The sequence below is a fragment of the Giraffa tippelskirchi genome, chromosome 5 (assembly GCF_054371585.1).
Source record: "Giraffa tippelskirchi isolate mGirTip1 chromosome 5, T2T-mGirTip1v1.2.pri, whole genome shotgun sequence".
Classification (NCBI taxonomy): Eukaryota; Metazoa; Chordata; class Mammalia; order Artiodactyla; family Giraffidae; genus Giraffa; species Giraffa tippelskirchi.
In genome coordinates this window covers 158,750,889-158,773,641 of record NC_137279.1, presented here as the reverse complement: position 1 = coordinate 158,773,641, position 22,753 = coordinate 158,750,889, and the positions used below count along the sequence as shown (strand labels likewise).

The 22,753-nt window shown below is 37.8% G+C and overlaps 1 protein-coding gene across 5 annotated transcripts in view; it reads left to right on the top strand.

Annotated features, from left to right (window-relative positions):
* PATJ (PATJ crumbs cell polarity complex component) overlaps positions 1-22,753 on the top strand; it is a 359,039-nt gene that overhangs the window by 237,912 nt on the left and 98,374 nt on the right. For 3 of the 5 annotated variants that reach the window (XM_081486634.1, XM_081486636.1, XM_081486633.1), the window contains exons 30-31: positions 2,759-2,831; positions 15,684-15,776. In XM_081486634.1, coding sequence (XP_081342760.1) covers positions 2,759-2,831; positions 15,684-15,776 — 166 coding nt within the window. The remainder of the gene's footprint in view (positions 1-2,758; positions 2,832-15,683; positions 15,777-22,753) is intronic. The other 2 variants (XM_081486637.1, XM_081486635.1) reach the window with 1 other exon arrangement.

Below are 22,753 nucleotides of genomic sequence, written 5' to 3'. Positions count from 1 at the left end.
TATTTTTTATTTTGGCTGCACTGGGTCTTTATTGTAGTGCACAAGCTTCTCTAGTTACAGTGCATGGGCTTTCTCTGGTTATAGCATGCAGGCTCATTAGCTGCATCATGCCAGCTTATTTGCAATATTTGGCATTTTAGTTCCCAGGATCAAACTGGGCCTCCTTCATTGGGAGTGCAGAGTGTTATCCACTTGACCACTAGGGAAGTCCCTTAATATAACTGTGTTTAGTAAGTCCCCTACATAAGAATCTTCAAGTTGTGAACTTTCAAAGATGTAAATATGCTTTCCATCATGGTCAGTTGTGAGTGAAACTGCAGCTTGCCCTCTGTCTCCTATTGCTGATGATCCTTCAGCTTTACCATCTCCCATCTCCTCTCCCTCCTCTAGTTAGTAGCTCTTCTTGCTTGTTCACTTGATGCCAGCCCCTGTATGGCCGCTATTATACTGTATTACTGTACTTTTCAAGGTACTATACTGTAAGATTAAACATATTTTCTTTATTTTTGTGTTTTTTTTGTATAGTATTTTTGTGAAAATTATTATAAACCTATTACAATACAGTATTATATAGCCAATTATGTTAGTTGGGTACCTAGGCTTTGTTGAACTTACAAACAAATTGGACTTAACGAATGTGTTCTCATAACAGAACTCATTTATTTACATGTAGGGGACTTACTGTACAGACAGTTTGCCAGGCACTGTGTTTGCCTTAGATGATATAATAGTAGGAAGGATATGAGTCCTGTCCTTGGAGTGCTTACCATCTAAGGGGAAGACGGATTTGAAACAAATGTGCATACAAATCAGTTAAGTAAACTGTGAAAGTAAACAGATCTAGGGTTATAGATAGGTGCTACAAGCATATAGTGGAAGTCATGGAATGCTTGTTTCCAGAAATTACATTTATTGTGACCTATGAAAGAGAAAAAAAAAAAAATCAGACAAAGGATTTGGGCACCAAGCATTCAGAACAAAAGAGAAGAGAAAAGGCCATGAGGTGGATGGAGCTTGGATCTGCTGAGAAATGGAAAAAAGGCCTGTGTAGCTAGGTTTGAGCAGAGTGAGGAAGGAGAAGTGAGAACAAGACAAGTTCAAAGGTAGGGGCTGGGGCCAGATCCCTCAAGGCTTGATAATTTCCCTAACAATTTTGGACTTGATCCTAATGCATTAAGGAATTGTAGGAAGATCTTAAGCAGGGGGTAGAAATATAATCAGATTTATATTTTAGACCTGTAATAACTGCCGGGTGAAGAATGGACAGAGGATGAAGAGTATAAGTAGGGAGACCAAATAGGAGGTTTTTACGTTAATTTAGAAAAGAAATGATGATAACTTGTACTAGGATAGGATGGAAAGAAATGCAAACATTCAAGATACATTTTAAAGGTTGAATCAATAAGACATCTTGATGGATTGGATAAACAGTTGAGGGGTGAGACTGTTCAAGAATGACTTTAGGTTCCTGGTTAAACAACTGGGTGAATATTGTTGATATTTACTAAGGTGGAGAGGAAGTTGACTATGGAACCCTTTGGGAACTGAATGGGATAAAGAACTCTGTTTTATTTAAAATGTTTCTAAGACCTCTAATGAAATATAAAGTAGGTGTTGGGTTTGCAGATCCTAGGTACAGAAAAATATCCAAGCTAAATGTGAATTTGGAAGACATCAATATATAGTCTTTTAATTAAGGGAAATACACATAGTTGAGATTATTGAGAAGGATGAGTAGGGTATAAATTTAATATAAAGGCATTTCAGTTAAAGGCAGTGATGTGATTAAAGCCTCCAAGTAGGAATGACATTGACCAATGGATCTTTTTCCAATTAGTGAGACATAAAAAATAAAATGTGAAAAGTGCATTTGAGTGCCCTCCTAAGTCAGGCAGTGGCTGTCATATGTACACCGGACATGGAGATCTGTGAACAGTCTTAGATCTTTGCACATCAGTAAGAAGTCTCTTTGTTTTATATTGTGAAACCTAAAGTTCACATAAATCTTAACATAGCTATTTTGGTCCTGTGAAGTGAATGAACAGTAAAGGATAGATCTCCTACAGAACTGCTGCCTACATACCATTTCTAGTATTGTAGTGGAAGTAAGCCCAAACCATCAGAACTGGTATTCTAGGAGTTGTTCTGTTCCTGACCCCCAGCAATTAAATTTCAGCTCCCACCTCCTCTGCTCCAATTAGGGTAATGAAGAGTAGAATGAACTTAACCCACAAAGCATTGTCTCTCTGGATCTCTGTTCTCCCCATCCATTACTCCTCACACAGTCTGCCCATGCAAGGATTGTTATATACATCCCATCATCCTTCATATGGCAGAACAAAGCTAGGAGCCAAGTGAGGAGGCTGGGAACCTTTCCAGTTCAAAAAACAAAATGCTGTAGACATTAATAGGGCCCAGAGGTTACACCCGCCCAGATGAAAATTTTATACTCCTCGGTGTTGAAAGAGTTGGTACCTTTCCAAAAGTCTTCTCTGCAGCACCTGACTTACCAAGCAGAAGTTGGCCAATTTCTAGCATCATCATTCTTTGTCACTAATAATTGTATCCTAGTTTCCCTTGAGTAATACATCTCTGTGCCTAATGGCTTTGTGTGCTTGAAACCAGTGATATTTACATTTTTAAAAATTCTGTAATCCTATGTGTGCATTTTCCACTGAGAACTGGGGAAATGATTCTAATTTGAGTCAAGAACTTAGCATTTGCTGTGTATTGATTCTGCCTATTTTAACATTCGCAGAAATGAAGATGCAGTCAATCAGATGGCCGTTACTCCCTTTCCATTACCATCAAGTTCCCCAACTTCTATTGAGGTAAGAACTCCTGATTAGCTCTTAGCAAATGAATTACGTGGATTTTCAGTATCTGGTATTCCAAACACAGAGTTTATTAGCTGGAGAGTTTCCCTAATTAAAATATGAAGTATTTGAGGTATAATTGTAAAGTAATATAAATCAATGTTAAAAAAAAATATTTGAACTTAATCATATGAGTACTGCCTTCCTCAAAATTCCTGAAGTTTCATTCTAGATATGCAATTTGTCCTAATTCAGGATTTCAGAATTTATTAGAAAATTCTCTTTTTTAATGATTGCATTGTACTTTTCCTTATGGTTTCAAAACTCTTTAATACTATGATTTGGGGTGTCTTTAAATACTTTCATCTATTAATGAAGAAATTACTAATACTTCAAGATTGCTAACATAGTGATCTGCTTTTAGAGATGGATGGATGGATAGATAGATATATAGATTAATCAGCTAAGAGATTCCCTGCTGAGAGAACATGACATACTCCTCCCATTTTTTACTTATTAATATTAATTTTAATTCCCACAATGTATATTTATTATAACTAATCAAACAATGCAGTATTAGAAAATTTTATTTTCCTTTCCTCACTTCCTCGAGGAAGTTAATATTTACTGTTTAGTATCTTTCCATACTTTTTCCTTTGCTTCCATAACAAAATGAACTGTATGAATAGTGTCCCTTTTAGTAAATATTTGATCATATAATGCTCATTTTTTCCGCTCAACAAGTATTCAATGAGTGCATATAACATGTCAGGTACTCTTAGGGGTATTAAATGTCTAGTTATGAATCAAACAGATAAGGCTCCCTGCCATGGTTCAGCTTACATTCCAATGAGAAGATTAACTAGCAAATACATAAATAAACTTAGAGAATTATCAGTAGTGTTCAGTGTCTTGCAGATAATTAAAATTACAATAGGGAATGTGGCTTGTGACCACTTTTATTGGTTATAGGGAAAGCTGCGTAGACAAGGTGAAATTTAAACAAAATCAAAATGATAAGGAGCCAGACATGCAAAAATTAGGAGGAAGAGCTTTCTCTGAAGAGGGAACAAAAATAACTCTCAGGTGAGAATGAGCTAGAGGGTATATTGGGAGCCTGGGGAGTGGTGGGCTAGGATGAAAGGGAGGGAATGTGAAGTGGGAGGGAGAGAGGAGCTTGGTGAGTCAGAGTCAGAAGCTCAGGTTTTAGTCTGTGTGCAGCAGAAGCCACTGGGTGTTTTTTAACAGGGGAGTGAGGTGACCTGATACACAGTCTACCAGGTAGAGAATGGACTCAGTTCAATTCAGTCACTCAATTGTGTCCGACTCTTTGCGACCTCATGAACCACAGCATGCTAGGCCTCGCTGTGCATCACCAACTCCTAGAGTCTATCCAAACCCATGTCCATTGAGTCGGTGATGCCATCCAACCATCTCATCCTCTGTCATCCCCTTCTCCTGCCCTCAATCTTTCCCAGCATCAGGGTCTTTTCCAATGAGTCAGCTCTTCACATCAGTTGGCCAAAGTATTGGAGTTTCAGCTTCACCACCAGTCCTTCCAATGAACACCCAGGACTGATCTCCTTTAGGATGGACTGGTTGGATCTCCTTGCAGTCCAAGGGACTCTCAAGAGTCTTCTCCAACACCACACTTCAAAAGCATCAATTCTTTGGCACTCAGCTTTCTTTATAGTCCAACTCTCACATCCATACATGACTACTGGTAAAACCATAGCCTTGACTAGACGGACCTTTGTTGACAATGTCTCTGCTTTTTAATATGCTGTCTAGGTTGGTCATAGCTTTTCTTCCAAGGAGTAAGCGTCTTTTAATTTCATGGCTGCAGTCACCATCTGCAGTGATTTTGGAGCCCAGAAAAATAAAGTCAGCCACTGTTGCCACTGTTTCCCCATCTATTTACCATGAAGTGATAGGACCAGATGCCATGATCTTAGTTTTCTGAATGTTGAGCTTTAAGCCAACTTTTTCACTCTCCTCTTTCACTTTCATCAAGAGGCTCTTTAGTTCTTCTTCACTTTCTGCCATAAGGGTGGTGTCATCCGCATATCTGAGGTTATTGATATTTCTCCCAGCAATCTTGATTCCAGCTTGTGTTTCTTCCAGCCCAGCGTTTCTCATGATGTACTCTGCATATAAGTTAAATAAGCAGGGTGACAATATACAGCCTTGACATACTCCTTTTCCTATTTGGAACCAGTCTGTTTTTCCATGTCCAGTTCTAACTGTTGCTTCCTGACCTGCAAACAGGTTTCTCAAGAGGCAGGTCAGGTGGTCTGGTATTCCCATCTCTTTCAGAATTTTCCACAGTTTATTGTGATCCACACAGTCAAAGGCTTTGGCATAATCAATAAAGCAGAAATAGATGTTCTTCTGGAACTCTCTTGTTTTTTCGATGATCCATCGGATGCTGGCAATTTGATCTCTGGTTCCTCTGCCTTTTCTAAAACCAGCTTGAACATCTGGAAGTTTACAGTTCACATATTGCTGAAGCCTGGCTTGGAGAATGGACTATAGGAAGGTAAAAGTAGCACACTAGGCAGCAGACACACACACAAACAGCAGAAGCCCAGGCAAGACCTAATCGCAGTTAGATGAGGTGTTAGTGTTGGAAGCAAAGGCAAGTGAGCTGATTATTGATGTTTTGGATGTTGTGTGTGTGTGTTAATCAGTCAGTCTTGTGACACTAGACAGGTGAACTTGAGTGGTTACAGTAACTTCTTGTACTTCATAAGGTTAAGAATAAGTGAGAGAGAGAGAGGGAGAGAGGAGAAGATATTTATATCTATCTATCTGTAGATATCTTGTGCCAGGTACATGGTGAAGTGAAGTGAAGTGAAAGTCCCTGAGTCATATCCGACTCTTTGCGACCTTAGTCCACGGAATTCTCCAGGCCAGAGTACTGGTGTGGGTAGCCTTTCCCTTCTCCAGGAGATCTTCCCAACCTAGGTATCACATCTAGGTCTCCCGCATTGCAAACAGATTCTTTACCATCTAAGCCACAAGGAAGCCCAAGAATACTGGAGTGGGTAGGCTATCCCTTCTCCAGTGGATCTTCCCGACCCATGGTAGCTACCTAATAAATGTTAGCACTTAGTTCCTAATTCATTTGTGTTTACAGAATGTCATCTAAGTCCTTTTTTTAGATGGGAGGAGGTTAATACTTTAGAATAATTTTTCCTATAATATTGTTAGTTACAAATTTTCCCATCAAAATAGCATCCCCTTGGAACTGAATTTTTCATTTATTGCCCATACTTTATCTCAGTACAATGACTAAGGAAACTGGTCTGTCATCAAATTGTAAAGCTACTATGAGATCCAGCGCCTGTATTTCAGAGTGAGGAAAGGTATAGTGTTGGTGTCAACATTTAATTTGAGAGCACCATTTCTGGGGTCTCTGGTTTCTTTGGTTTTCTTTCTGTCAGTAATGACTTCTAATATTAGCTGTGTATTTTTTCTAGTTTATTCCCAGCCAAATGGTTTCTGCTGCCTTCCTGCTGACAGGGCAGCCACTTAGAAGAGGATGATTGAACATGGTACCTACTGTGTTAAACACTGTCTTGAGTGCATTGTCCCAAGTCCTGTTTACATTCATACCTCTGAGAGACAGTATTATTTCCACTTTATATAAGAAGAAACTGGCGTCTAGAGAGGCTAGAGCATACACAGATGCCCAGAGGCAGCTGTTATTCAGCGTTAGTTTCCTCATCTGTCCCTGGGGGTGTTACCACCAAACCTCCACAGATTTGCAGAGAGTAAAGGAAGTAACATATATAAAGCATGGCACAAAGTAAACATTCAATAAAGATGAATTATTTATTCTAATATTTAAATGCATTATTCAATATTAGCTATTATTTTCCTTTCTTAAATTGTGCTAGCCACAGAAATTATTCTCATTATCCAATTACCTGTTAAAAAAATATGTTTTACTTTTATTTACACATAGCAGAATCAATAATAAGTCAGAAAAATAACTTGTATTCTGAAAATTTTAAAGATTGATTTTATTTTTGAATAAAGACCAAAAATATGTATAAAATATATATAATACCAGCATTAAGTTTGAAGAGCCTTATCATAATTCTTAAATTTGAATATCCCATTATTTGCATTTAATTTTCCAAAATAAATCATATTAGACATTTAACTTTGTTAATAAATAATATTTCTTTTCTCTAAAAGAATATGCTGTGTGATACTTGTGTTGCATTTTCACAATGAATTATATAATAAAGAGAGTTGTTCAGTTTCTTTCTGGACTTTTGGCCTCTGATAACTGTCACCAAATTCTGAGTGATACCCACCCTGCAGGTGATATCTGAGGTACTATATAGGACTGCTCTGGTCTACAACACTTTCTTATCCCTATCATTCACCCAGGTGCCCCCTCACTGTGCCATTTTCCTTTGCAGCTGTTTCCAGTAAGTACTTAAGCATAATTCATATCTGATGTATTGTTGAGAGAACCAGCCCATTTAACCAAAGAGATGAAGTATAGCCATGTGATTGTGGATTTGAACCTGACATCATAATTCCTCATAATTGAATAGCACTTTTATTAAACGCTAATGGGACCTCATATTTGTTCTTTTATTGAACAAATATTTATTGAGCTCTTATTATGTGTCAAGGACTGTTCTAGACACCAAGACTATAGCAGAGAACAAAATCGCTTCCTGCAGTTGTGTGCTAGCAGAGTGAACAAGAGTGCTGGTTGTATATTGAACAAGAAAACATGAGTTCTTGTTTCAGCTCTACCAATCATCTGCTAGGCTTCTGACCTCCATGAAGATACTTAACGTCTCAAAGTCTGCCTTTTTCTGTAAAGAGGATTAATAGCCTTCCCTGCCTGTGTTAACAGGTAGCTATGAGGATTGAGTACTAAATGTAGGAAAAAGTATTTTATAATCCACACAGCTCCATACATATGTAAGGGATTATTAGCATTTCTGCTGCTCTACTTTTGGCAGTTGTGATATTGTTGGGGCACTTACAGCAGTGATTAAGAACATAAACTTGAAAGTTGATAGGTTTGAACCCTCATCATTGCTTTGACATTCACTAGCAGAATGAACTTGAACCTTAAGCTTAATAAGCTTGTGTTTCTTTACTTTTAAAAGGCATTTGACAATAATAATTTTCTAGATTTCTTAGAAGAGCTGAATAACGTTTATAAAATTTTTAGCATTATTCTTTGCACACACTAAGAACTCACTGTATTTGTGACTACTTGTATTGCACAGGCCTCTAGCAGGACTCTCAGCCTCCGGCATCTTTGGTTTTCAGCGGTTACATTTAATGTAAGATTTCTTTTCTTCTTGTATTTGTCGTCTTGGTCAAATATCCTTAATACCCATTTCTTGCTTATCAGAGCTGTATTTCAAAATCTTTGTTTCAAGGTTAGAATTAAGGCTTTATACTTGCCTCCACTAATCACCCTTGTTTCCTCACTAGTGTGAGTGCCCCTGAAGCATCAAGGATACAGTAGAAAAGCCATTCACTTATTCTACAAATATTTATTAAGCAAGTACTACATGCTAAGCACTGAGGATTCGGTGATCAGGAAGACAATAAGCCTGGCCCTGAAAAAGAGTACAACTTAATGTGATGTTTACAGTCCTACATTATTATAATAAAACATGGTGATAACAAGGGAAAGAAAAGTGACAGAATCCTAATTGATAAACCCATTTAGAAATGGGTCCTTCTTTTTCTATACACTCAAGTGTATAGAACAAATATTTATTGAGCAAGTGTATAGCACTCCACATATACATGTGTTGAATTCTCCCCCCTTATGCTTTGGTTCCTGTTGTTTCTACCTAGGTTGCGTTCCTACTTCCTCTTTATTAATTAATAACCTTTATTCATTCATTGATCTTATTAACTCATAAGTCCTTGGAGAATTGCTGTTTTAAATCCTCTTCCAAGTTTTCTATGATTTAAAATGAACAAAATAATGTACATAGGTTAATAAACAGAGCACCTGAAATACAAGTGCTCAAAAACATGAGATACTATTCTTATGACCAACTTCATCCCACACTGTTCCCTATGGGAATCTTTACTCCCTTCATAGTTAAGTAACACTCATGATTCATTTAAAAAGTAAAAATTGCCCCTTTTTCTTTACGTGACATCATTTGAGCATATAGAAAAAGAGGGACCCATTTCTAAATGGGTTCATCAATTAGGATTCTGTCACTTTTCCCTCCCTTGTTATCACCATGTTTTATTATAATAATGTAGGACTGTAAACACCACATTAAATTGTACTCTTTTTCAGGGCCAGGTTTATTGTCTTCCTGATCACCGAATCCTCAGTGCTTAGCATGTAGTACTTGCTTAATAAATATTTGTAGAATAAGTGAATGGCTTTTCTACTGTATCCTTGATGCTTCATTTCAGTGTTGCATACTTACTTCTTACTGATTCAATTCATTCTGCCATTACTTGCCAAATACCTACTTTGTAGAACATAAAAGAATTAATTGCACAAGTCTCTAGACTCAAAGAACTTGTAGTCTAACATGCGAAATAACACATGTATGTTACTAAAATAAGGTGTCCTAAGAGATAAAGTTTTAGGAGGAGTTCACAGAAGATGAATACCAGAAGATGTTCTCCTGGTAGGAGAACAACTATTTCTGATGGATATATTGAATTTTAAAATATGAATATGGTTAGATAAGAGTGTAGGAACAGCACAAACAAAAGCCCAGAAGTAAGAAAAATCAGGGTGTGGAAAGGGGAGAAGAATACAATGGGTATGTGAAAGGGAGTAATAGAAGATGGGGTTGAAAAAATACATTGAGGTCAAATGAGAGAGGCTTGAATTTAAATCTCAGAAGGACTGAATGTTATGCATTAGGTACCTGGAGCTGTTGAAGGTGTTTTGAATAATGAAATAGTCTGATCAGGGCTCTACTCCAGGTAGCTTAGTCTAATAGCAAAGTCAAAAATGTCTTGACGTTAGAAACCCAATTAGGAAGTTACTGCTATAGTGTCTCCTAAGAGTTATGAGGACTCATGTATACTTGGGAGTCAAGATGTTTATTCCATTCCTCCACAAGGCAGGCAGAATCTTTTAGAATATCTTTATAGGAGAAAGAACCTTCATTTTTTGTTTCAGAAGTTGTGCTTTTTTGAATACTAAGTGAGATGGAACAGACTTCATAAAGAATGGAGAAGTTGATTACTCAGGGAATCCTATTAGCATAATTTCCATTTAATCTTTTACTGTGTATTGCCTTTCTGGAATTCTGAATAACCTTGAAAATATGGTCACAATTGGGGATAGGAGAAATAAATTTAATTTGTCACATCAAGCAAACATGACTTTGCAGAAAGAAATATTTGTGAACTTAGGTGGTTGGCAATGAAACTAATAAATCATTTTGTGGGTTTTTTTGAAGGGAGTATTGCATTTATGACAAAATTTAAACCAACTTAAGTTTTATTTTGGGGAAAAAAGAGTTTTTAATTGTATCAAAGAGGTATAGTTGGCTGGGTTTTTTTTATTATTAATTTTGCTTAGTAAAATCTTAAAAGGAAAACAATTGTATATACTGATATGCTCCTTTGTCATGTTAAATGAGAAGAGGAAAGAAACAACACTATGTCACTTTTATCTGATCAGAAGTGTTTTTCTAATCCACAGTAATATACTTAACTAATTTAACTTTCATTGATAGTCTACTCTTAAATAAAATACAAATTCCTACTGTCAAGGTTCTCAGTGTCTAGTTGGCAAAAACTATAGACATTTAGTGGGTATGAAAAAAAGTAGTACAAAAAATATAAAATTTATCATCACTTTATATAGAAGATCTTGGAGGAACCCAGTAGAAAAAGTTTAAAACTTTCAAGGGTTTGGAAGAGACCTTTCAGTAGAGATTGAATAGCATTTCTTATCAGTCCTTTTTTGGTGACTCTGGAGTGGGGGGTGGGTGGTAAAGTCTGTGTTAAATGTATGAACTATGAGCCTTGCCTTTGCCTTTCATTTATCTATAAAGCATAATTCACTATGGAATCTTCTGACCGTAGTCTTCATGGGGAAAGGTTATTCTCTTTGAGCAGCCTTGGCTGAACGGGCAGCTTTGGACAGGTGGTCTGAAGATCAGCAACAGGGGAAGGAAACACCCAGCCATCCAGATTAGCTGAATCATCTTGGGTGTTAGTGGGCTGCTATCCATCAGCCAGATGGTCTTCAAACCACCATGATGTGATTGTGCTTTGGAAATCATGCCTACTGACCTGTTTTCCCCTTTCTATCTCTGACTGACTCCTGTTTTTTAAGCTCCTAGTCAGCAGGGTAATTTATACATATGAGCCATTCTGTTCTCAGAACAGAACCCTCATTGTCTTGTTCTGTGCTTCATTTAAGCATGAAAACTCTTACGTAACCTTTGGCTCTCCTAGAAAAGTAAATACTTTATTTGCTAACCTCTTTCTACTCCAACTTCCTTTTTACCTGTCTCTTCTCTCCATCTAGATTTTGACTTCAAATCCTCCTTTATGGAGCTATCTCAGACTAAACCAGTAACTAAAAACAGAAGAAATGTTTTAGAAGAGACTCAAGGTACAGTTATAAAGAGCATCAACTTTGAAATGAGACAGAACCTAGGATGAATATAAAAATGAATTAATCCAGGGAAATGAATGAGGCACAGATGTTGGATTCAAGCATTTTTCCATCTCATTGGGGAGATCAATTCTTTACATATGTAATTAGGATACAAATGAGATGATGGCAGTGACATAAGAGGTTCAAGTAAACTGTTAGGTAAGCTTAGGGGAAGAAGAGACATCTTTCAGCTAAGAATAAGGAAAGGATTTATGGAGTAAGGTGCATTTGAGACATGGCATTGTATGACAAATTCTGTGGATGTTAGATATAAAGGGTATTCTTTTTTTGTTTTTATTCAAATCTTAAAGGATATATAGACCATCTGTCTAGCCCATATTTTCTGGAATTTTCAAAGTTGAAGCATCAAACTGCTGTTTTCTTTCCCTCTTTAGTATTCATTTGATAAAGACCAAGAAAATTTCATTTCTTGTACTTCCATGCTGAAAGAAATGTAAAGATTTCTCTGATTCTCTAAACAATACTTTCCTTTCCCTAAGGAGACCTCTATGTAATTAGATGAGTGGCATCAGCTAACCACCATCTTGGTAAAAAATCTCTCATCTGGGACAGAGGAGGTGGCCATTTGCAAAGTTACTTGAGAAGCCACCTGTGGATTTGTTTTACAATCCAGTGCTACAGTTACAAGCACTGTTTCCATTACATCCTCCAGTTGGATAGCATAGCCTCCCCAGGGCCTCTACAGGGCTTCCCACAGCTTACAGAACCAGATACACTAAGTAACCAGGGCATTAAGGTTTCTCTTCCTTTTAAAAGTATCATTTTTTTCCCCTCTCTCTAGAACTTACCCACTGTCTAAAACACTGAAAAGCTATATATTTTCAAGCTTTGTTTCTTAACTTTGACATGTTTGTATTACATGATAATTTCTTGATTATGCAAAATTCATGAAGAGATGTTCTATCTAATGAAATTTTCTGGGTAACAAACTCTAAAATACTTTTTGTTAATCTAATGACAGTGATATTTTTTAAGGTTGTGAATCCTGTCTTTCATAAGATTATTATCAACATTTAGAAATGAAAAGAAAGAATAAGAAACTGGAGCATCATTTAATTTACTTAGGGCCTGAGGCATAGTTACCAAGAATGTGGCCTTTGGTGGTAGTCTCACCTAGTTGTGAATCCTGGGTCTGCCTCTTACTGGCTAGGGGTTCTTCAACAGATTATTTTAACTGTATCATTTTTTCTTATTAGTGGATTGGGATCACAGCGGTACTCACTTATTTAGCCTTTTTATGATAACTACATGAAGCAGGTCATAAACAAAGACTGTCTCAACAAAAAGCTAAAAATAAAAATTAATAGCACCTAGTATTGTGCTAATAGACATTTTATAAGTTAGTGCAGTACTCTTGCCTGGAAAATCCCATGGACGGAGGAGCCTGGTAGGCTGCAGTCCATGGGGTCGCACAGAGTCGGACACGACTGAAGTGACTTAGCAGCAGCAGCATTAATCTTTAAGACAACCTGATGGGATAGTATTTTTAACTTGATATTTGTATCTATACTTTAAAAAAAAGTACAGTTGACACTTGAGCAACGTGGTTTGAACTTTGTGGGTCCACTTACATAGATTTTTCCTATAGTAAATACTACAGTATTACCCAATTTGCGATTGGATGCCAAAGGACCACAGATACAGGGGGCAAACTATAAATTATACACAAATTTTCAACTGTGGGGAGGATCTGTGTTTCTAATCCTCACATCGTTCATGAGTCTACTCTACTTAGATTTAGAAAGTAACTTGCAGATAATCTCGTAATTCTAATGGCAAAGTTGAGACTTGAGTTCAGATCTGGCCAATTCTAAAGCCCATGCTACTTACCTTCTTAAATTTTTTTTTTCTTTTAGATATTTCTCATAACTCTCCTTTCTTGTTTATAAAATGCAATTGGCTCATTGTTGTTCAGTCTCTGAGTCGTACCCAACTCTTCGTGCCCTATGAACTGCAGCATGCCAGGCTTTCCTGTCCTCCACTATCTCCCACGGTTTGTTCAAACACATGTCCATTGAGTCAGTGATGCCATCCAACAATCTCATCCTCTGTCACCCTCTTCTTCTCTTGCCCTCAGTCTTTCCCAGCATCAGAATCTTTTCCAGTGACTTGGCTCACCCCATCAGGTGGCCAAAGTATTGAAACTTCAGCTTCAGCATCAGTCCTTTCAACGAATATTCAGGGTTGATTTCCTTTAGGATTGGCGGTTTGATCTCCTGCAGTCCAAGGGACTCTCAAGAGTCTTCTCTAGCACCACAATTTGAAACCATCAATTAATTCTTTAATACATACTACTTCTTCTGTAATTGAACAGTGTAGAAATAAGTAAGGCGAAATTCCCAAATCCCTAATCCTACTCCCCAGAAGTACACAATTTAAAAAATTTGTGCCATATGCTTGCAAGTATTTCTTCTGCATCTATATCTATATGATGCGAAGAACTGACTCATTTGAAAAGATCCTGATGCCGGGAAAGATTGAAGGTGGGAGGAGAAGGGATAACAGAGGATGAGATGGTTGGATGGCATCACCGACTCAATGGACATGAGTTTGAGTAAACTCTGGGAGTTGGTGATGGACAGGGAGGCCTGGTATATTGCAGTCCATGGGGTCGCAAAGAGTTGGACACGACTGAACTGAACTGAACTGATATCTATATGATGTGTGGGGCTCTTTTCTGAAAAGATTGTGCTAATTAACACTTTCAATGGTGTGTAAAAATTCCTATTTCCCTGCACCATTTTTAATACTGAATGTTCTCTATTTGCTTGTCCATTTGATAGATGAAAGAATTTCCTATCTTTGCTTTAATTTGTACTTCTTAAATTATGATGTTGAATGTCTCAAAATCAAAACAATTTCTCTATAAACAGTCCCACCTGAATTTGTAATAATCTCAGATGGTGGTGTTTTAATATAAAAATCCATGTAAATATAATGTAGATACTCCATTTATTATCCTTATTCTCCTCTATGTGCCCCCAGAAAGCAAAGCAAATAACTATAATATTTAATATATCATAATTCAATTGAGAAGATGCCTAGTGTGCCTTGGAATTTTAATATGGCTTATTATTACCAGATGTCTCATTTACATTAAATATTTTTAGGAATTTTCAGAAAAGAATCATCAAGAAAGCAAGTACTATATTCCAACCCAGTATTTATCAAATGTTTTCCATGTGCCAGGCAGGGCACTCAGTACCTAAGTTTTACAGATAAACAAGATAAATACAAGCTCTTATCAAATAGTTTAGCCTTGTGCAGAAGATAAGCAAATATCTCTGAAAGTTTTGACTGGAGGGGACAGTAGCTAATTCAGACTGACTGAAGCAATAAATAAGTGTATTAGCTCTCCTTAAAAAGATTGCTAAGAATAAAGCTGAGCTTCAGGTCTGGTTGGACCAGTGCCCTGCTTTTGTCATCAGAGAACCAGTTCTTCCATCTCTGTCTTTGCTCTGTCATTCAGTCTAGTTTCCTTCTGGCTATGGATGGCTGTCCATGGCTATTTGCATTTTATGCTCTCTTGTTAATTTAGGAGCCATGGGGACTTCTTGTGATTCTTTTAAGATCTAGGAAGGACCTCTTCAGAAGTCTCCAAGAAACCTCTCTTGGTACTTCACTGACAAGAACTGGACCATATGCCCGTTCCTGGCAGAATCATTGGCCAAAATTATCGAGATTAGCCTTAAGACAATCAGGCCTACTCTGGGGGCAGAGAATCATCATCATTGTTCAGTCACTCAGTCATGTCTGACTCTTTGCAACCCCATGGACTGCAGCACTCCAGGATTCCCTGTCCTTTACTATCTTCCAGAGACTCGAACTCATCTCCATTAAGTCGGTGATCCAACTGTCTCATCCTCTGTCATCCCCTTTTGCTCTTACCCTCAATCTTTCCCAGCATCAGGGTCTTTTCCAGTGAGTTGGCTCTCCCCATCAGGTGGCCAAAGTATTAGAGCTTCAGCTTCAGCATCAGTCTTTCCAGTGAATATTCGGGGCAGAGAGTAGGGATCAGCTTTCTCTTAGGTATATCTCTGAGCAACAGATAGATACCTGAAAAAAAAAAAAAGGCCTTCTACTGTAATATCCACTACAACAATAAAACAAGCAACTCTGATGAAGTACAGTTTAGGTGACTGTTAGTGAAGAATGACATGTTTGCCACTTTTTTTTTTTTTTTTAATGTCTCATAGGATCAGAGCGGCACTGAACTGGTTAGTGGTGAGGAAGACTCCAGTCTCGAAGTTGGTCTTAAACAATATCCTGAAAATGAAAGCTCCAAACTGGTGAGAATCCTGGTTATTTCATCCAATGTTCCTTTTAGGGATGAATTGTTTATATTTTGGATCAGTTGTTGTGTTTACTTCTCTTTGAATCTTGATCTCTGAGACAGGGGAAGCTATTCTGTACAGCGAATGACCCAGCCACATAGCCAATGACCTAAAGAACAGCACATCCTCCTGCTTTCTTGAATTGTGCTGTCTGGGACTAAAGAAGCAATCTCTCTTTTAAATCTTGTTTAAATTGGGTTTCTTTAGGCTAAGGTGGTGCTGAATTTGTCCTAGAGGCAAAGAAATAGATACTAAATGTATTCCTTTGTTTATAATAAAAGTTGTTTAAACTTACCCAGGGGCTAGAGCATTAGGAGAGAGTCAGTTTTAGAGAACTCTCCCTGCTTATGTGTCCTATCTAATATTTGATATCTTGTTATTTAATACTTATGGAACTTTTACTGTATACCATGTGCTGTGCTGTGTTCTACATTCATTTTCTGATCCTCATAGTGTAGGTGGCAATATTTTTCTTTTACACATGAGGAAAGCTTGCCTTGTTGTTGTTCAATCACATGTCCAACTCTTTGAGACGCTATGGACTGTAGCCTGCTGGGCTTCTCTGTCCAAGAGATTTCCCAGGCAAGAATACTGAAGTGGTTTCTATTTCCTTCTCTAGAGGATCTTCCCTGACTAAGGACTGAATGCATTTCTTCTGCATTGGCAGGCAAGTTCCTTACTACTGAGCCACCTGGGAAGCTCAGACTTGCTTAAGGACATTAATTAACTTGCCAGAGGCCAGTCGCTAGTCGTAGGCCTGGAGATTGATCTCATTTGGTCTGACTCCCAGCCTTTGCTCATAATATACCTTCCTGTTTTGCAGCCTGGCACTTCCAAGGTTAGACTGCAAGTTCTCGAAAGAAATGCGGGCTTTCCCCCTCCTCTGTTTCAAAATCTCTTATGAATCTCAAAGAATTAATCACTTGGGAGGGTCACTGTGATTTTATGATAGCATAGAATTGTTCATTTTACTTCAAGGAATTTGAAAAATCATCCATTTATCTTCTTTCAGCTTTTAGAAAATATACATCAGACTGTCTTAGGGTCCATGTCCTAGAAAACGAACTGATTCTTTCAGGAGGATAGAAAAGGACATTTAGGCAAAAGTGGAAATTATCAAGGTCCACTCTTACACAAATCCTACATGAGGCATCAGGAACAACAGATTAGGACCATTGTTCTTGAGCAAGGTGTTCCAGGGTTACACTATTCCCTTTCCAAACAATAAACTGCATCTTTGCACTGAAAGGGGATGAGGAACATCAGCAAATTTCAAACTCAAATTCCTTTCATTTAAAAATACTGTTAACTTGTTCTTTTTGACATTGTTTCTCCATAGGTATGTTAGGGAAATGTCTTTTAAAGAAATAGGGTTTTGTAAGTGTGAGCCCCCATTTCATCCATGGAGAAGATGGTAAAAAGAGTGAGAACACTCCATTGCTTGTTGAGAGAGGCTGATAGTCCCACAGAGGCTCAGTTGTAGGCTGCAAACAAAAGCCATCTATCATCTACCCTGTTCCCAAGAAGGCAACACCAGTGATGAGGCTCCAAGTACCAAGATAGTTGAAGATCCCCACCTTCAGGCAGAGGACATGAAAGGCTGGGGGTAATTTTTAGATATTGTTTCATGCTGCATTTTAACAGGAATAAAAGCCTTCCCAAACTCATTGACTGGTATTTGTTTTTCCCTCCCCCTATGACCTTCTCTTTTTAGTATTCTGAAATTTCTTTTTACCATTTCCGATAGAATATGCATGGTCTAGTCAATTGAGGAAAGATAGCCTGAATTTGAACAACTTTCATAGCATAAATATAAATGGCTTAGCATAAAGTATTGCTTAAGATTGTGTTTAACTTGGGCAAGTTAGACCTCATCAAGTGTCAGTTTACTCATCTAAAGAATGGGAGTAATCAGAATGAGGAAACAAATAGGCAATGAAGTATAGAGTATAAGGCACATAGTTGGTGCTTAGTAAGTTCATTCATTAATTCAGAATATATTTGCCAGTTGCCACTATGTTCCAGACAATGGAGATATAAAAGTGAACAAAATATACCAAAATGCGTGCATTTGTGGAGACTTATTCATGAGTAGATGGGGGAAGGGAGATAGATAATACATAAATTAGCAAATTAAATTATATGAAATTGTTGTTCTCGAGGGTAAAAATTTCATCTGGCTCCACCTAACATATTCATTATTGTCTCATTATAAAGTACACTTGACTCTTGAAAAATGTGTTGGTTAGGGGTGCCAATCTTCTGCACAGTGGAAAATCTGTGTATAGCTTATAGTTATAAGGCCCACTGTGATTGGGGTTCCTTCAGATCTGTGGCTTAGTATTTACTTGAAAAAAAATCTGTATGAGTGGACCCACATGGTTCAAACCAATGTAGTTAAAGGGTCAACTGTATTAATAGCAGTTTCTTATCATTAGTCCATCATTTGATTGTTTCTGTTTTGCGATTGGTGCGAACATCCCTGTGCTGCTGCACCATTCTAGGATGGTGGCTGGATGCACCTTGTCAGAAAATGGCATGTGATCTTTATGGGCCTTGACTCCTCTCACCTTAGTTTATGTCAGTTGGAAACAGTAAGATCTAACCCTCTAAAAGTTGCACTATTTGTTTCCTGTAGGAGCATATGTCTCATCAGTCACTGCTGGCCTTTACAGGAGAAACCAGGAGAAAAACACAGGCCTTGCTCTTAAGCAGCTTACCCTCGAGCATCAGTGAAGATAGGAGAATTTGTTATCTGGAAGATCAGACCAGGCAGAAGTGTATTAGAGAGGGAAATAAAAAATGTTACAGGGGTTCAAAAGAGGATGGAAAACCATCTTGTTCAGGGATTAGGGATGGTTTCTTAGACTCTTGGCCTTTAAGGTGAACCTTTACAGATAAGAAGGTGATTGATTGCTGAGGTTGAAGTGAACAGGAAAGGTTCACCAGGTGAATCAAACAGCATGGGTGGTGGAGTTAAGAGTAAAGACTGGGCTTTTATACAGTGGACAATAAAAGCTGAATAGTAGAATCACAGAACTATGACTTATACTATGGATTATAGACTAATGTATTCATTATTTCATGCTCAGTGTTCAATAAATGTCTCATTAACTACATAGATACACATATTATACTAGGTGCTACCTATGAGAAATTATACTCCAAATTGCTTCTCCAAGATTACCTGTTTTCAGAATTAGGACTAAGCCATGAGTCTCCATATATTCCAGTTCTTATTCCTACTCTTCAGTTATGATTTGCTTTCATCCATATCTCCATAGTCCCCAGACTCACAGCCAAGGAGTTTATAATAATTTCAGTAGATATTTGGTTTCTCTAAGATATATTTTAAAGGGAAAATAGCTTGTTTTTAGACAACCGATCAGATGATGGTTTGTGAAGCATAGATTCCAATTGTGAGAGACTGGAGGCAGGGTAGTGTCTGGAATCTATTTCAGAAGTCTAGGTGAGAGCCTGTTAAGACTATTTTTTAACGCTTTTCAAAGGAACTTAAAAAGAAAAAACAAAAAACAACCAACCATTTGTACAGAGCTTTTCAATTTGTAAAACAGTCTTTTTTATTGTTATCTCAATTTTTTTAGTATCTATTTTTTCTAACAAGATACTAGTTTGTGATTTTATTCAATTTTATCCCCAAATAGCCCAATGTAAGAAGTAGGGCAGGAGTTACTTATCCCTGACTTGCAGATGAGACCTTAAGCTGCTTAGTGAAAAATCACAAAACTAGAAATTAGAAGAGCTGGGCCTCATCCTGAAGGGTCCGTGTCTCTGGTATTTTGACATAGAAGAGCATGAATCCCTAAAATAATTATTTTAGTCTTTTGCGTATAAACCTATATCTTTATCATGTTGGGAATATCTGTGTTAATATACTTTTGGGTGGATAATATAACTAAATTATTAAGAGTGCAAAGATTAGAGCCATTCTACTTAGATTCAAATCCTTATTCCACCATTTACTAGTCATGTAACCTTAGGCAAATGACTTTGCCTCTTTGTGCCTCAGTTTCTGTGTCTGTAAGATGAGAGAAAGAAAATGATTGTTATTGTGAGAGTAAGGAGTTAGTAACTATGAAATACCACGAAGAACTATGCCAGAGTACATGGAATCACTGTCTAAGAGGGAGTTCTGTTAATGATGATGGTGATATTATGCTGATTAAAGCATTAAAGGTGAGTCAGATAAGGATTAGCTGTTCTATGTGAAGCATTAGGTGTAACTTGGAAAACTGAAGTGAATTTTTCAACCCCCAAAATGCAATTGCTGATAACAGACAGCATCTATTGAATGCCTGTGTGCCAGGCATTATTCTGAACTTGTTCACATAATAGTCCTGTGAAGTTAGTACTAGTATTATCTTCATTTAAAAGATGAGAAAACTGAGGTGCTGCAGAGTTAAGTAAGTTGCCTAAAGAATCACCCAGTGAAGCTAGGATCCAGGCCTGTGCGCTTTGAGGCTGGAGCCAGCACTCCAAACCACTGCGCAGTACCGCCTCTGAGCGAGATGCAGACAGAGCAAAACCGAGTCAAGGGACAGCAAGGGAGTTACACTGAGATCTGAACTTTGTTATTTTCATTTCCGTTTTGTCTAAATCTTGAACTCCAACACAGAAAATTATGGCATAGAAATAGGCCGATTCTGAAAATTACCTTTCACATTGGTAGATGAAGTTATATAGACTTCCAAACCAATGTTGCATAAAATTAAGGAAACTAAGACTTTTCAAGAAGCTAACCTGTGCCAGGCATTTTCTTACTAGTTATTTTATTTAACCCAGTGATGCACCTGTTATTAGCCCTACTCTGTGGAAAAGATACTGAGGGTAAGAGATGGCAAGTCTTTTTCCTCAGATCTCATAGCTGGAATAATATGGTTGGGACTCAAACCCAGATCTCTATGCCTCTAAATCCCATCTTCTTGTCACTTTATAGTTCTCATAGCCTTCCTTGGAACATCAGAAATTTAACTGTGTGATCTATTTGTTCAAACAATAGATATTAATTGACTTTTCCAATGAGTCATCTGTTCACATCAGATGACCAAAATACTGGAGCTTCAGCTTCAGCATCAGTCCTTCCAGTGGATATTCAGGATTGATCTCCCTTAAGATTGCCTGGTTTGATCTCCTTGCTGCCCAAGGGACTTTCAGGAGTCTTCTCCAGCACCATAGTTCCAAGGCATCTATTCTTCAGTGTTCTACCTTTTTTATGGTCCAGCTCTCACAACTGTATGTGTCCACTGGGAAAACCATAGCCTTGACCATACGTACCTTTGTTGGCAAAGGAATGTCTCTGTTTTTCAACACATTGTCTAGGTTTGTCATAGCTTTCCTGCAATTTTCTTCTAATTTCATGGCTGCAGTCACTGTCCGCAGTGATTTTGGAGCCCAAGAAGAGGAAATCTGTCACTGCTTCCACCTTTTCCCCTTCTGTTTGCCATGCAGTGATGGGGCTTGATGCCATGATTTTAGTTTAGTTTAGTTTTGTTTTTTTAATATTTAGTCTTAAGCCGGCTCTTTCACTCTCCTCCTTCACCCTCATCAAGAGGCTATTTAGTTCCTCTTTGCTTTCTGCCATTAGAGTAGTATCATCTGCATATCTGAGTTTGTTGATGTTTCTCCCACCTATCCTGATTTCAGCTTGTAACTCATCCAGCCTGGCATTTCTCATGATGTGCTTAGCGTATAGGTTAAACAAACAGGGTGACTGCAGACAGCCCTGTCATACTCCTTTCTTGATCTTGAACCAGTCAGTTGTTCCATACAGTGTTCTAACTGTTGCTTCTTGACCTGCATACAGGTTTCTCAGGAGACAGGTAATATGGTCTGGTATTGCTATCTCTCTAAGAGCTTTCCACAGTTTATCATCATCCACACAATCAAAGCTTTAGTGTAGTCGATAAAGCAGAGATAGATGTTTTCCTGAAATTCTCTTGCTTTCTCTATAATCCAGCAAATGTTGGCAATTTGATCTCTCGTTTCTCTTCCTTTTCTAAACCCAGCTTGGACATCTAGAAGTTCTTGGTTCATATGATGTTGTAGCCCAGCATGCAAGATTTTAAACATAGCCTTACTAGCATGGGAGATGAGTGTAATTGTCTGATGGTTAGCACATTCTTTGGATCTCTAATCTTATCTCATTCTATAGTTTTCTTCCTTGATATAAAACCAATTTACATATTTTTTGGTCTTGTCTGTCTCCTTCTCCACGTTGTTACAGATACTAATAGCCAGTAAGATGATTTCAAAGTTACTTCCTTACAACAAAATAATAAAAAGACAACTCAATGTAGGATCTAAATAGACAATTTTCCATACAAATGGCCAATAAGCACATAAAAAGATGGTCAACCTCATTAACCGTTAGAGAAATGCACATCAAAAACCACAATGAGATACCACTTCATACCTGCTAGGAGACAATAAATAAATACATAGGTAATACAAGTGCTGACAAGGATTTAGAGAAGTTGGAACTGTCATATATTGCTTGTAGAAATGTAAAATGACACAGCCATTTTGGAAAATGGTTTGCCGTTCCTCAAAATATTAAACAGAATTACCATGTGACCCAGCAGTTTTACTCTTAAGTATATACCTAAGAGAAATGAAATCATACAACACCCAAAAACTTGTACACAAATGTTTACAGCAGTGTTATTAATAGTAGCCTCAAAATGGTTACAACCCAAATGTCCACCAGCTGCAAGCATGCATGCTAAGTCACTTCAGTCATGTCCAACTCTTTGCAACCCTGTGGACTGTAGCCCACCAGGTTCCTCTGTCCATGGGATTTCTCCAGGCAAGAATACTGGAGTGGGTTGTCATACCCTCCTCCAGGGGATCTTCCCGACCCAGGTATTGAACACACAGTCTCTTACGTCTCCTTGCCTTGGCAGGCAAGGTCT